Source organism: Oncorhynchus clarkii, chromosome 30 (genome assembly GCF_045791955.1).
Source record: "Oncorhynchus clarkii lewisi isolate Uvic-CL-2024 chromosome 30, UVic_Ocla_1.0, whole genome shotgun sequence".
NCBI classification, from domain to species: Eukaryota; Metazoa; Chordata; class Actinopteri; order Salmoniformes; family Salmonidae; genus Oncorhynchus; species Oncorhynchus clarkii.
The window spans coordinates 1,964,002-1,979,794 of record NC_092176.1 but is presented as its reverse complement, the minus strand read 5'-3'; the positions used below and the strand labels follow the sequence as shown (position 1 = coordinate 1,979,794).

Below are 15,793 nucleotides of genomic sequence, written 5' to 3'. Positions count from 1 at the left end.
TGTATCCAAATCCGGCTTTAAACTTCTTCACAAAAGTATCTCGGACCTGCCTGGTGTGTTCCTTGTTCTTCATGATGCTCTCTGCGCTTTTAACGGACCTCTGAGACTATCACAGTGCAGGTGCATTTATACGGAGACTTGATTACACACAGGTGGATTGTATTTATCATCATTAGTCATTTAGGTCAACATTGGATCATTCAGAGATCCTCACTGAACTTCTGGAGAGAGTTTGCTGCACTGAAAGTAAAGGGGCTGAATAATTTTGCACGCCCAATTTTTCAGTTTTTGATTTGTTAAAAAAGTTTTAAATATCCAAAAATGTCGTTCCACTTCATGATTGTGTCCCACTTGTTGTTGATTCTTCACAAAAAAATACAGGTTTTATATATTTATGTTTGAAGCCTGAAATGTGGCAAAAGGTCGCAAAGTTCAAGGGGGCCGAATACTTTCGCAAGGCACTGTATGTGTCTGGGTACAGGTAAACCTACTGTACGTGTGTCTGTCTTGTGCATCAGTATGTTCTTCCATAATAGTTGCTACAATGAGAACTAGCTAGAAGACACAATGCACACACTTACTGTCTGAAAGCCTTGACATAATGTCCTCAGTTGAATGTCAATTTCACAAACATGTACGAATGTACTGTACCGCAAATTCATAACACAATGTCTTTCTAGCAAGTGGATTGAATAAACCACACTAATTTGGAACCAATAGTCTAGTCCCAATTCAAATGTAAAGTATTTCCCCCACTTCATTTTCTCAACCTGGGCCTGTAAACTGTTCCTGGTACAGTCTGACAGGTTTCACTAAAACACGAAAACAGAGGTTTTTGTGGGTGAAGGATGAAGTTGCCCCTAGAAGCTGATCTTGGGTCCGTTTTAAATTGTTAGGATTGGGAGAGGGAAAGCTGATCCTAGATGTGTACCGAGGGGAAACTTCACCCTGAGCGGTGGTGTGTGTCAGTTACTTACTGGATGGAGTTCTCGATACGGCTGATGGTGAGGAAGGCAGCCAGGTTGGCCGTGTAGGAGGAGAGGACGATCAAAGCAAAGAGCCACCATACCCCCATCATCATCCTCGTGGCCAGGGTGGTATACGGAACCTCACCACCTGATAACAAGACCAGGACGAGAGACAGAATAAAAATGTCAGTCAAATGGCAGGTATGGTTGTGCATGAGAAAATAAAATCATTTCTCAGAGGAAACCTAATTTGTGATGTCAGGTATACAAATTTCCACACACGACAACATATTACGACCCACAAAGGCAGGCTTTCCAGTGCAACTCGACAATATGATGTTGTTTTATTCCATTTGTTTTGCATTTTCATAAAGAGATAAATGTATGCTCTATGTAGAGTAGAGTGTATTTCCCCTGACAGGCCAGTCAGGACTAAGGCACATCTGTTTGTTCTCTGTATTAATGCATAACCTTTACTTTGCACTGCAGAGGGGAGGGAGAGGGGAGCCTCTTCCTGGGAAAGACAACCATAGCTCCATGATGGATCTGTAGAGCTTCAGCCTCACCTTCATTGAAGCCTGTTACAAATGTGCCTAATTTATCCTTGTAGCTCGCAGATCATTGTGCTCGCATGTGGAATAAGTGCCAGTCATTTCAATCTCTTCAGCAAAGACTCAATAAAATATCTGACACCCATTCTATCCAGTGCTGCCCTCTGGGTTAATCTGTCTTATGAATTAAATTTCCAATTGACATGAGCTCATATGGCCTGAATGCTATTTGTGTTCTGTTAACATGTTGTTGCTATTGTAGAGCAGTTTGAATATTCTTATGTGCTTTGACTGTATGCTAGGCTTTCATAAAACACATATGATAAGTAGGCTATAATGTTGTACAGGTAACTGCCAAAATATTGGAAACACTAAGTGCTTCCGCTCAGCGTATGTGGGAACTCTTTCAAGACTGTTGGAAAAGCATTCCAGGTGAAGCTGGTTGTGACTACTTTGAAGAATCTCAAATATAAAATATATGTTGATTTGTTGAACACTTTTTTTGGTTACTACATGATTCTGATGCTTGTCTGATTGGTTGATGCTTGAACTTGACCTTGAGCTTTTTCTAGTGTTCACAAGTATGGCCTCTCAGAGTCCTCTGAACTTACACATTGTCATGAATTTCACTTGTGATTTCAACGTGAATGTATTATTGTTAATGTATTGTGATATCCATGTATTTCAGTTTCATTGTCTGCCATGTGAATATCAGTAAAAAAAAAAAAACATTTTGGAGGGACACAACATGATACATATTATGGACCCCATCCATCATTTCTGACATAAAATAAAGGAATCGTGAACCATCTAGACAGTAACATATAGTTTTAAGACATCCGGTAGGGGCAGTCACATTAGGAAAAAGGGATGTAAATAGATCTGCTAGAGACACCTTTTTGATTGTGAAAGTATTCTGAGTGGTCCTGACCTGGGACGTCATCCGACAGAACTTCAGAATAGGTGGTTTCTGCTGCTCAAATTTATACATAACAATGTGTGATGGATGTAATATTGTCCAAAATACAATTTCGACTAGAACATTGATTGCCATGTTGAGTTTTGTAAACAAAGTGCCTGTTGCTGTACAGTTGACCTAGCCGGGCTGTTGGGTCCAAATGTGACAGTAGAAAGGACGGTGTTCTACTTAGAGAATTAATGTGAATGTAATCCCTCTGGATCATAACGGTCTCACGTGAAAGCCCTTTATGATCACATGGTCAAAGAGTGCAGATATGCTTGTCCATTACATTTGAATAACACCGAGACGATTCAGACGGACAGCACAAGAGAGAGGGAGACTATTTGGTGGAATCTCAGCGTGAGTGAGAAAAGCTCTCCACCTGAAGTTAAGGCCATGGAGAGAGAGAGATTGCTACGGGAGGATGTAGTTGAAGCTGATTGCAAATCCCATTTTCTCGGCTGTAGGATGTTGATCTTTAGAGAATGAGCCAGAGTGTAATGCAACTTTTATTAGGGAGTCCTGCGACTTGGTTCAAAGCCACCCTGCTATGCACATCGAATCAGCTTTACCATTTTGACCAGGTTCTCCTTGCCTGCCTTTGATTTCCAGCCAGGCTAGGGGCAACATACTGCTACTCCACCCAGCTCACTCTTTCTCTCTCTCTCCATTCCACCCTCCTTTGTTTCATTCCTTTGCAAACATACTTATACTGTACATGCACATACATTCACACAAATAATTCTGTAAGCAGCACCACGTTTCTAATCCACAAATACATTTAGACAAGGAGAGTGTGGGTGGAAGATAAGAAGAGAGATAAAGAGGGAGGATGGGGTGAGAGAGAGAATGAGTGAGAAAGAGAGACTGCTGCAGGTCCATCTAGGAAAATAGCAAGAACACATGGATTGATTTGTTAAACTCAGCTCCAAACCTAATACACAGTGAAGGCAGTGATCAAAGTCATGCCCCCAAGGCTTCAAAATGTTTGCCCAGAGTGAGTTTGTTTTCAGGCAACCTCGGTCCACAGGGCTAGCTTTGAAAATATTTCCCCACAGCCACAAGTGAGTCCAAGGTCGGAGAATGGCTGTTTTTGACTGTCAGCTGATCAGTCTGCCAGTCAAGGAGTCCGCATCCCACTAAAAAGGGCCCTTAAAGTTCCGCCAGGCAGTCCTGCCAGTGCAGGCAGGACACTCAGTCCAAAGTGGATTTCCAATCAAAGAGAAAAAGCCATGAAACACTGTCAAGAACCCTTCACGGCTGTTGGAATACTTGTACATTTCTCTAAGGGCAACCGGAGAGGCTATTCTGCTCCTAACTCTCTCAGGGAGGGGAAGAAAATGCCAATCAGTCCAAGGTCAGTGAGCTGCTGCCTAACTGGCTGAGCACGGCCTCTCAACACCGCTACCGCTACTGTTACCTTAGTAGTCATGTTGTCTGGGACTGGAACAAACTAACACTACCTCAGTAGTCATGTTGTCTGAAACACCAGACTAACACTACCTCAGTAGTAATGCTGTCTGAAACACCAGACTAACACTACCCCAGTAGTCATGTTATCTGAAACACCAGACTAACACTCCCTCAGTAGTCATGTTGTCTGAAACACCAGACTAACACTACCTTAGTAGTCATGTTATCTGAAACACCAGACTAACACTACCTCAGTAGTCATGCTGTCTGAAACACCAGACTAACACTACCTCAGTAGTCATGTTATCTGAAACACCAAACTAACACTACCTTAGTAGTTATACTCTTTGGGACACTACTTTAGAACCCTGCCCCCTTCAACATTGGTGCATGCTCAGCCCCCTCCTGTACTCCCTGTTCTCCCTTGACTGAGTGGCCACGCACATCTCCAACTCAAGTTTTCAGATGACACAACAGTGGTAGGCCTGATTACCAAAAACGACGAGACAGCATACAGGGAAGAGATGAGGGCCCTGGAAGAGTTGTGCCAGGAAAATAACCTCTCCCTCAACGTCAACAAAACAAAAGAGCTGATTGTGGACTTCAGGAGACAGCAGAGGGAGCACACCCCCATCCACATCGACGGGGCCGCAGTGGAGAGGGTGAAAAGCTTCAAGTTTGTCGGCGTACACATCACTGACAAATGGTCAACACAGACAGTGTGGTGAAGAAGACGCAACAGGGCCTCTTCAAACTCAGGAGGCTGAAGAAATTTGGCTTGGCCCCCCGAGTCATGGCCTGTTCAGCCCGCTACCATCTAGAAGGCGTAGAGACAGTAGAGGTGCATCAAAGATGAGACCGAGAGATTGATAAACTACTCTTTCTCCTGTTAAATGGTCACCACTAACCGGCCCCCGCCCAGTACCCTGCCCTGAAATTTAGTCCCTTTTACTAGCCGGCTACCACCAGGTACTCAACCGTGCATCGGACTCCTGCCCTATGAACATAGTCATTGAACACTGGTCACTTTAATAACGTTTACATAGTATTTAACCTACTTCATATGTACTGTACAGTACCTGTCAAAGGTTTGGACACACCTACTCATTCGGCTATTTTCTAAATTGTAAAAATAAACGTGAAGACATCAAAACTACGAAATAACATATATGGAATCATGTGGTAACCAAAAAAGTGTTAAACAAATCAAAATATATTATATAATTAAGATTCTTCAAACTAGCCACCCTTTGCCTTGATGACAGCTTTGCACATGCTTGGAATTCTCTCCACCAGCTTCATGAGGTAGTGACCTGGAATGCATTTCAATTAACAGGTGTGCCTTGTTAGAAGTTAATTTGTGGAATTTATTTCCTTCTTAATGCATGGGAGCCAATCAAATGCATTATGGTTCCCACCGTGAAGCATGGAGGAGGAGGTGTGATGGTGTGGGGGTGCTTTACTGGTGACACAGTCAGTGATTTATTTAGAATTCAAGGCACACTTAACCAGCATGGCTACCACAGCATTCTGCAGCGAGACGCCATCACATCTGGTTTGCGCTTAGTGGGAATATAATTTGTTTTTCAACAGGACAATGACACAAAACACACCTCCAGGCTCTGTAAGGGCTATTTGACCAAGAAGGAGAGTGATGGCGTGCTGGATCAGATGACCCGGCCTCCACAATCCCCCGACCTCAACCCAATTGAAATGGTTTGGGATGAGATGGACAGCAGCGAGAAAGAAAAGCAGCTAACAAGAGCTCAGCATTTGTGGGAATACCTTCAAGACTGGAAAAGTATTCCTCATGAAGCTTGTTGAGAAAATGCCAAGAGTGTGCAAAGCTGTCATAAAGGCAAAGGGTGGCTACTTTGAAGAATATAAAATATATTTTGATTTTGATTTGTTTAACACTTTTTTGGTTATGACATGATTCCATGTGTGTTATTTCATTGTTTTGGTTTCTTCACTATCATTCTACAATGTAGAACATAGTAAACAATAAAGAAAAGCCCTTGACCGAGTAGCTGTGTCCAAACTTTTCACCAGTACTGTGTATACTGTATTCTTGTAAGGACCGACACTGGAATCGAGAAGCAGGTATGTTGAGTGGAACATTTAATGAGGGACAGACAAAGAACAAGCCACGAACAGCATCAGAACACGGGTACACAATGACAAATGACAATCAGTACAGCAGCGGGGAACAGAGCTGGGAAACTGACAAATATAGGGGAGGTACTAAACAGGTGATTGAGTACAGGTGAGTCCAATAATTTGCTGATGCGCGTGACGAGGGAAGGCAGGTGTGCGTAATGATGGTGGCAGGGGTGCGGAATGCTGGGGAGCCTGGCGACTTTGAGCGCCAGGGAGGGAGAGCGGAAGCAGACGTGACAGTACTCCCCAACCACCCTCTAGGGGTGCCACTCGGCGTCCCAACCTGGGCAAGCCTGACGGGCCGGCCGAGGCGTGGGAGCCTGGCAACCCGGCTGAGGCATAGCAGCCTGTCTCTCCGGCTGTGGCGTGAAAGCCTGTCGATCCCGCTGAGGCGTGGGAGCCCTATGATCTGGCTGAGGCATAGCAGCCTGACAAGCCGGCTGGGCGTAAAAACCTGACGATCCGGCTGATGCCTGACATGGGATGGGCGCCTTCCGAGCCAACCTGGGACAAGAAACCTCTCGAGCCAGCTAGGGTGTGACAGCCAGACGAGCTGTCATCATTTAATGGCTGCTGCATTCTGTAAGGAACGATGCTGGAGTCGAGAAGCAGGTACGGGGAGTAGAAAATTTATTTAATGAGGGACAGACAAAGAACAAATCAGGAACAGAGTCAGCACATGGGTACACAATGACAAACGACAATCAGTGCAACAGCGGGGAACACAGCTGGGGAACTGACAAATATATGGGAGGTAATAAACAGGTGACTGAGTCTAGGTGAGTCCAATAATTTGCAGATGCGCGTGACGAGGGAAGGCAGGTGTGCGTAATGATGGTGGCAGGGGTGCGGAATGTTTGGGAGCCTGGTGCATTCGAGCGCTAGGGAGGGAGAGCGGGAGTAGTGACAATTTTAGTCAATATAACTATTGCTGTACACACCTTTTCTATTCATATACTGTCCATAATGTCTATACAAACCATCATATACAGTACATACAGTGCATTCGGAAGGTATTCACACTACTTCCCTTTTTCTAATTTTGTTACATTACAGCCTTATTCTAAAATGGATAAAATAAACTGTTTTTTAGAAATGTTTGCTAATATATATTTACATTTAAAAAACAGGAATACCTTACTTACTTACTCACACCATTTGGTAAAGAGACTCAAAATTGAGCTCAGGCGCATCCTGTTTCCATTGATCATCTTTGAGTTGGAAACCAACTGTGGAAAATTCAATTGATTGGACATGATTTGAAAAGGCACACACACACCTGTTTAAAAAAGGTCCCAAGCCATGCCATGAGGAATTGTCCGTAGAGCTCCAAGACAGGATTGTGTCTAGCCACAGATCTGGGGAAGGGTACCAAAACATTTCTGCAGCATTGAAGGTCCTTAAGAACACAGTGGCATCTATCATTTTTAAATGGAAGAAGTTTGGAACCACCAAGACTCTTCCCAGAGATGGGAGATGCTAAAAGACACCATGAGAAACAAGATTCTCTCATCTGATGAAACCAAAATAGAACTCGTTGGCCTGAATGGCAAGCGTGAAGTCTGGAGGAAACCTGGCACCATCCCTACGGTGAAACATGGTGGTGGCAGGTTCATGCCTTGGGGATATTTTTCAGCGGCAGGGACTGGGAGACTAGTCAGGATTGAGGGAAAGATAAACGGAGCAAAGTACAGTGAGATCCTTGATGATAACCTGCCCCAGAGCGCTCAGGACCACAGACCACCTTAAGCAAATCAAATCAAATTATATTTGTCACATGCGCAGAATACAATGAAATGCTTACTTACAAGCTCTTAAACAACAATGCAGTTTTAAGAAAAAATGTGTGTTAAGAAAGTATTTACTAAATAAACTGAAAAAAGAAATACAAATTAAAATAAAAAAAACAAGAGAGAAAAATAACAAATAATTAAAGAGCAACAATAAAATAACAGTAACAAGGCTATATACAGGGGGTACCGGTACAGAGTCAATGTGTGGGGGCACAGGTTAATTGAGGTAATTAATGTAATATGTACATGGAGTTAAAGTGACTATGCATAGATAATAAACAGAGAGTAGCAGCAGCGTAAAAATGTGCGTGTGGGGGGGTCAGTGCAAATAGGCCAGGTAGCCATTTGGTTGGCTGTTCAGGAGTCTTATGGCTTAAGGATAGAAGCTGTTAAGAAGCCTTTTGAACCTAGACTTGGCGCTCCGCTAACCGCTTGCCATGCGGTAGCAAAGAGAACAGTCTATGACTAGGGTGACTGCACTCTTTGGCAATTTTTAGGGCTTTCCTTAGGGCAGTGTAGAGTGCAAAATACATTGCGTCATCTGATTTTGGCAACAGGCTTAGCGATGCTAATGATAATCTTCTCAATTAAATGTTAACTAGCTACAAAGTAGCCTATGCTTACCTACATGGCAGAATGACATCATGATTATTTGCATCAATCCTGTAGCCATTTGTTTTGCAAACTTAATCTCATGTGCTACAGAAACAGCTAACCAAACAACAGTGCTAGGTGCCTGCAAATCAAATCAAGTCAAATCAAAGTTTATTTCTCATGTGCGCTGAATACAACAGGTGTAGACCGTACAGTGAAACGCTTACTTACAGGGTCTAACCAATGGTGTGGGAAAAAAAGGTATGTGTGTGTGTGTAGGTAAGTAAAGAAATAAAACAACAGTAAAAAGACATTTGAAAGAAGAGTAGCAAGGCTATATACAGACACCTGTTAGTCAGACTTATTGAGGTAGTATGTACATGTACTGTAGGTATCATTAAAGTGACTATGCATATATGATGAACAGAGAGTAGCAGAACTGTAAAAAGAGGGGTGGGCGGGTGGTGGGACACAATGCAGATAGCCTGATTAGCCAATGGGCAGGAGCACTGGTCGGTCAGGCCAATTTAGGTAGTACGTACATGAATGTATAGTTAAAGTGACTATGCATGTAAGATAAAGAGAGAGTAGCAGCAGCGTAAAAGAGGGGTTGGGGGGGCACACAATGCAAATAGTCCGGGTAACCATTTAGTTACTTGTTCAGGAGTCTTATGGCTTGGGGGTAAAAACTGTTGAAAAGCCTTTTTGTCCTAGACTTGGCACTCCGGTACCGCTTGCCATGCAGTAGTAGAGAGAACAGTCTATGACTGGGGTGGCTGGGGTCTTTGACCATTTTTAGGGCTTTCCTCTGACACCGCCTGGTGTAGAGGTCCTGGATGGCAGGCAGCTTTGCCCCAGTGATGTACTGGGCCATACACACTACCCTCTGAAGTGCCTTGCGGTCGGAGGCCGAGCAATTGACGTACCAGGCAGTGATGCATCAAACATCTCTAGTTTTTGTATAAATAAGCAGAACATGATAACACAAGTACACTTTTACGTAAGCTGCTGTTAAATATCTAACATGACCATTGTTATACAAGTGACTAACATTATTGGAAAACAAGATGAGTGGCAGGTGTCATGCAGCACTTATGCCCACTTATGTCTCGATGTTGCAGCTGTAGAACCTTTTGAGGATCTCAGGACCCATGCCAAATCTTTTTAATTTCCTGAGGGGGAATAGGCTTTGTTGTGCCCTCTTCACGAATGTCTTGGTGTGTTTGGACCAATCTAGTTTGTTGTTGATGTGGACACCAAGGAATTTGAAGCTCTCAACCTGCTCCACTACAGCCCAGCCGATGAGAATGGGGACGTGCTCGGTACTCCTTTTCTTGTAGTCCACAATCATCTCCTTAGTCTTGGTTATGTTGAGGGATAGGTTGTTATTCTGGCACCACCCGGCCAGGTCTCTGACCACCTCCCTATATGCTGTCTCGTCGTTGTCGGTGATCAGGCCTATCACTGTTGTTTCATCAGCAAACTTAATGATGGTGTTGGAGTCGTGCCTGTCCATGCAGTCGTGGGTGAACAGGGAGTACAGGAGGGGACTGAGCACGCACCCCTGGGGAGCTCCAGTGTTGAGGATCAGCGTGGCAGATGTGTTGCTACCTACCCTCGCCACCTGGGGGCGGCCTGTCAGGAAGTCCAGGATCCAGTTGCAGAGGGAGGTGTTTAGTTCCAGGGTCCTTAGCTTGGTGATGAGCTTTGAGGGTGTTGAACGCTGAGCTGTAGTCAATGAACAGCATTCTCACATAGGTGTTCCTTTTGTCCAGGAGGGAAAGGGCAGTTTGGAGTGCAATGGAGATTGCATCATCTGTGGATCTGTTTGGGCGGTATGCAAATTGGAGTGGGTCTAGGGTTTCTGGGATAATGGTGTTGATGTGAGCCATTACCAGCCTTTCAAAGCACTTGCTACGGGTCTGTAGTCATTTAGGCAGGTTGCCTTTGTGTTCTTGGGCACAGGGACAGTGGTGGTCTGCTTGAAGCATGTTGGTATTGCAGACTCAATCAGGGACATTTTGAAAATGTCAGTGAAGACACCTGCCAGTTGGTCAGCACATGCCCGGAGCACACATCCTGGTAATCCGTCTGGCCCCGCAGTCTTGTGTATGTTGTTTAAAAGTTGTTTAAAAGTCTTACTCACGTCGGCTACGGAGAGAGCGTGATCGAAAAAGTCGTCTGGAACAGCTGAGGCTCTCATGCATGCCTCCGTGTTGCTTGCCTCGAAGCGAGCATAGAAGTAATTTAGCTCATCTAGTAGGCTCGTGTCAATGGTCACCTCGCGGCTGTGCTTCCCTTTGTAGTCTGTAATAGTTTGCAAGCCCTGCCACAACCGACGAGCGTCGGAGCCGGTGTAGTATGATTCAATCTTAGCACTGTATTGACGCTTTGCCTGTTTGATGGTTCGTTGCAGGGCATAGCGGGATTTATTGTTAGCGTCCGGGTTAGAGTCCCGCACCTTGAAAGCGGCACCTCTACCCTTTAGCTCAGTGCGAATGTTGCCTGTAATCCATGGCTTTTGGTTGGGGTAAGTACGTACAGTCACTGTGGGGACGACGTCCTCGATGCACTTATTGATAAAGCCAGTGACTGATGTGGTGTACTCCTCAATGCCATCGGAAGAATCCCGGAACATGTTCCAGTCTGTGATATGAAAACAGTCCTGTAGTTTAGCATCTGCTTCACCTGACCACTTTTTTTACAGAGTCACTGGTGCTTCCTGCTTTAATTTTTGCTTGTAAGCAGGAATCAGGAGGATAGAGTTGTGGTCGGATTTACCAAATGGAGGGCGCGGGAGAGCTTTGTACGCGTCTCTGTGTGTGGAGTACAGGTGATCTAGAATTTTTTTCCCTCTGGTTGCACATTTAACATTGATAGAGATTTGGTAGAACTGTTTAAGTTTCCCTGCATTTAAGTCTCCGGCCACTAGGAGCGCCGCCTCTGGGTGAGTGGTTTCCTGTTTGCTTATTTCCTTATACAGCTGACTGAGTGCGGTCTTAGTGCTAGCATCTGTCTGTGGTGGTAAATAAAGAGCCATGAAAAGTATAGGAAAGAGGGGATATAACTATGCCAGAATGCTGTTCATAGACTACAGCTAAGTGTTGAACACCATAGTTCCCTCCAAGCTAATCACCAAGTTAAGGACCCTCGGACTGAACCCCTCCCTCTGCAACTGGTCCTGGACTTCCTGGCGGGTCGGCCCCAGGTGGTGAGGGTAGGCAACAACACCTCCGCCATGATGACGATATCAGGCGGTGTCAGAAGAAGGTCAGAAAAAAAGACTCCAGTCACCCAAGCCATAGACTGTTCACTCTGCTACCGTCCGGCAAACGGTACCGGAGCATTGGCTCTCGGACCAACAGGCTCCGAGACAGTTTCTACCCCCAAGACATAAGACTGCTAAATAGCCAGACTGCTAAATAGTAAATGAATGGTTCCCAAACTATCTGCACTGACTCTATCTTGCACTGACCCTACCCACATTCACTAGACTTTATTTACATTCCATACAGTATACACAGTCACTCACACACAAAACCCTCACACATTCACATACACTACATACGCAGAAGTGCATACAGACACAACACAACACACACACACACACAATTTGCTCCTGCCACTCTGTTCTTTATTTTACTCATTATAATCTATCTGGATGCCTATCTGGACCCTGCCTTCATGTACATATTTACCTCAAATACCTCGTACATCTGCATATTGATCTGGTACTGGTACTGCCTGTATATAGCTCCATTGCTCCATTTTATTCTTCCTGTGTTAGTTACTATTTTATTTGTTATTATTCTTTTTTAACTCTACATCTTTGGGAAAGGTTCATAAGCAAGCATTTCCCTGTAAACGTGTATTCGGCGCAAGTGATAAATACAATTTTTTTGATTTGACTTATTTATGCGACAATACTACATCAACACTACCTTCACTACATCACCGATGTTGTTACATGTTATGGATCGATCTTCAAGAGAAAAGTTACCCTTTCATCCAAAAGTGAAACGTTTTTTTTGCAAGTCAAAAAACTATTCTCTCACTGTGCTTTTTGCTTTTCCTTTTGCATTTTCTGCTGTGAGCAAAATTAGCAGGAACAGAGCAAAAAAAATAACAGGACATTAATAAAATATGGAAGCACTGGTTGCTTTGACATACACCAAATATCTTCCCACTCCAACTCTGACACTCAGTAGTTAAAGAAAACTTCAAATACGTGCTTTGAAGCTACCGGTGCAGAACATCCAAAGGTTTATAAGTAGCTACCTTGTAAAGCGTTAAATCTCGGAGGCACCTTGAGAAGAAGAGATTGTAGTTCTTGATGAGTGCTGTTAGTTTTTATTTCATTTATTTCTTTATTTTCTTTCCAAGAGCTCCCTGATGATAACTAACTTAAGGAAAACATACCGGGAGGAGAGTACAGCTTCCTCCGCATGTCACCATCATTTTCCTGGCACCAAGCCAAACTGGCAGGTTCCGGGTGACTACAAATTATTCAACCCATCAAGTATCCCATTATGAGGCTAGCTGGCAAATAATGCCATCAATTTGCATAAAGTTTACGCTTCGATGCCCGGTCGTCGCTCTCAAAGTGTAAAAAAAATGACGAGTCAGAGGAGATCTCTTTAGTTGCAGCTGCCGGGAGAGAAGCGCAAGGGGTTACTGGCACGCGAAGTGAGAGCGCCAATAATGACGGGACACATCCCACGGGTGCACGGTCGCCAAAGAGAGCTATTGAATATGTATCATCTACTGTGGAAGCATTATCTCGCCCTGAGCGCTACTTCAAAATAAACAGGATTACATAGTTGCCATGGCGCCGGATTATTGTCTAGTGGGTTTAGTTGTTCGCTGTGTGTAGGTCTCTGTGTGTCTAAGATTGAGTACGATGTATTACATGTATTACCAAGGACAGACACAAATACAATCTTTAATCATTATACTACTAAACAAGCTGTAGTACTTGTTCACATTATGATAATGTACGGTTTCACCTTTGATCCAAACAAATAGCAATAAGCATTGCTGTTGGGCTCTGGCTGCATCATTTTCCTTAGTGAAGGAGGGGGGTGGGGGGAGGAGGTGGGTGAATGTTGTGGAATGAGCCTGTTTGAATGTGAGGCAATCTATTCCTCGATAAACGTGTCAGAGCATGGCTAGGTCCCAAGAGTTATTACTTTCATCAGATTCACCATCCTCAGGAAGTAATGTGCAGAAGAAAGGAAATTAATGTTGTGTTGTAATATCTGCTTGTTCAATTCACACCATATCGTGACGGCAAGGTGAGAAGCTGCTGCTTTCTTGTCTCATTCACTGAGAAGCCATTTTAGCACCCTGTAAGGCACCTTTAAAAAAAAAAAGTTAACCTGCCTCAGAGATTGTATCAGGGGCAAACCCATTTCAAAGCCATCCAATGACTTCCTGGCGCTGCTCTGTGATTCAGGTCATGTCTAAACACTGACACCTAAAATGACTGGAGGTGAATGAAGAAGCAAGTCTCATTATAATGGAGGAGATGTACATTCTTCCAGACACACATGGCTAAGAGCTCCCCAAAGGCAAACTCACACACATACAAACTGATACAACCGCACACGCACAACACACACACGCAATTTTTTTTGCTGTCACACAACTAAACACATACAATGCCTACACAGACACATACAACAGGGGTAAATTGTGTGATTGCATTAAAACTGACTCATCATACACATTCATGTATCTCTCAGACAGAGCTAGCCTGCGTCCCAAATGGACCGCCTTATTCCCTTTAAAGTGCACTACTTTTGACCAGGGCAAATAGGGCTCTGGTTAAAAGTAGTGCACAATAATAGTAATAGGTTATCAATTGGGATGCAACCCCTACTTTCATAATGTGCTATGTTCACAACATGACTGACTCAACAGTTCCGATCGACAGACAGCCAGAGAAACAGACACACTGACATCTACAACAGACATATTCAAACTGACGTACATTGCTGCTGATTGGATTCTATGATCACTCGGCTACACAGCTGATGCCTACTAAACTGTTCATTAACACGGTACTTCATTTTGTTTATTTGTCGCCCCCGGCCTTGAACTCAGGCCCTGTGTGTAGCTAACTGACCCTCTCTGCCGATTCATCGCCATTTACCCGTTGTTGTCTTGGCCCTCCCAATCAACATCTGTGATTGCTTTATGCCTCACTCTAATGTCAACATGCCTTGTATACTGTTGTTTAGGGTAGCTCTCGTTGTTTTGTTTTACTGCGGAGCCCCTAGTCCCACTCTACATGCCTCGGTTAGCTCCCTTGCCCCAACCCCCACACATGCGGAGACCGCACCTAGCTTAACTGGCGCTTCCAGAGATGTAGCCTCTCTCATCGTCACTCAATGCCTAGGTATACCGCCACTGTACTCACACCCTACCATGCCCTTGTCTGTGCAATATGCCCTGAATCTATCCTACCACGCCCAGAAGTCTGCTTCTTTTACTCTCTGTTACGAACGCACTAGATGACCAGTTCTTATAGCCTTTAGCCATACCCTTATCCTACTCCTCCTCTGTTCCTCTGGTGATGTAGAGGTTAACCCAGACCGTGTGTGTCCCCAGGCGCTCTCATTTGTTGACTGCTGTAACAGGAAAAGCCTTGGTTTCATGCATGTTAACATTAGAAGCCTCCTCCCTAAATTTGATTTATTCACTGCTTTAGCACACTCCACCAAACCTGATGTCCTAGCCGTGTCTGAATCCTGGCTTAGGAATTACAATTACAACATTTTCCATAAAGATAGAACTGCTAAAGGGGGGCGGAGATGCAATCTACTATTGAGATAGCCTGCAGAGTTCTGTCCTACTATCCAGGTTTATGCCCAAACAGTTCAAGCTACTATTTTTTTTAAATCCATCTCTCCAGAAATAAGTCTCTCACTGTTGCCACTTGTTATAGACCTCCCTCAGCTCCCAGCTGTGCCATGGAAGCCATATGTGAATTGATTAACCCCCATCTATTGTCAGAGATCGTACTGTTAGGTGACCTAAACTGGGATATGCTTAACACCCCGACCGTCCTACAATCTAAACTAGATGCCCTCAATCTCACACGAATTATCAAGGGATTTACCAGGTACAACCCCAAATCCGTAAACATGGGCATCCTCTTAGATATCATCCTGACCAACTTGCCCTCTAAATACACCTCTGCTGTTTTCAACCAGGATCTCAGCGATCACTGCCTGCGTCCGTTATGGGTCCACGGTCAAACGGCCACCCCTCATCACTGTCAAACGCTCCCTAAAACACTTCAGCGAGCAGGCCTTTCTAATCGACCTGGCCCGGGTAACCTGGAAGAAT

General features: G+C 44.3%; 1 protein-coding gene across 2 annotated transcripts in view; it reads right to left on the bottom strand.

Moving 5' to 3' along the window:
• The window catches only part of LOC139390005 (glutamate receptor, ionotropic, delta 2), a 565,966-nt gene that overhangs the window by 84,124 nt on the left and 466,049 nt on the right, over nucleotides 1-15,793 (bottom strand). For both annotated transcript variants that reach the window (XM_071137092.1, XM_071137090.1), the window contains exon 12: nucleotides 978-1,116. In XM_071137092.1, the coding sequence (XP_070993193.1) occupies nucleotides 978-1,116 (139 nt within the window). The remainder of the gene's footprint in view (nucleotides 1-977; nucleotides 1,117-15,793) is intronic.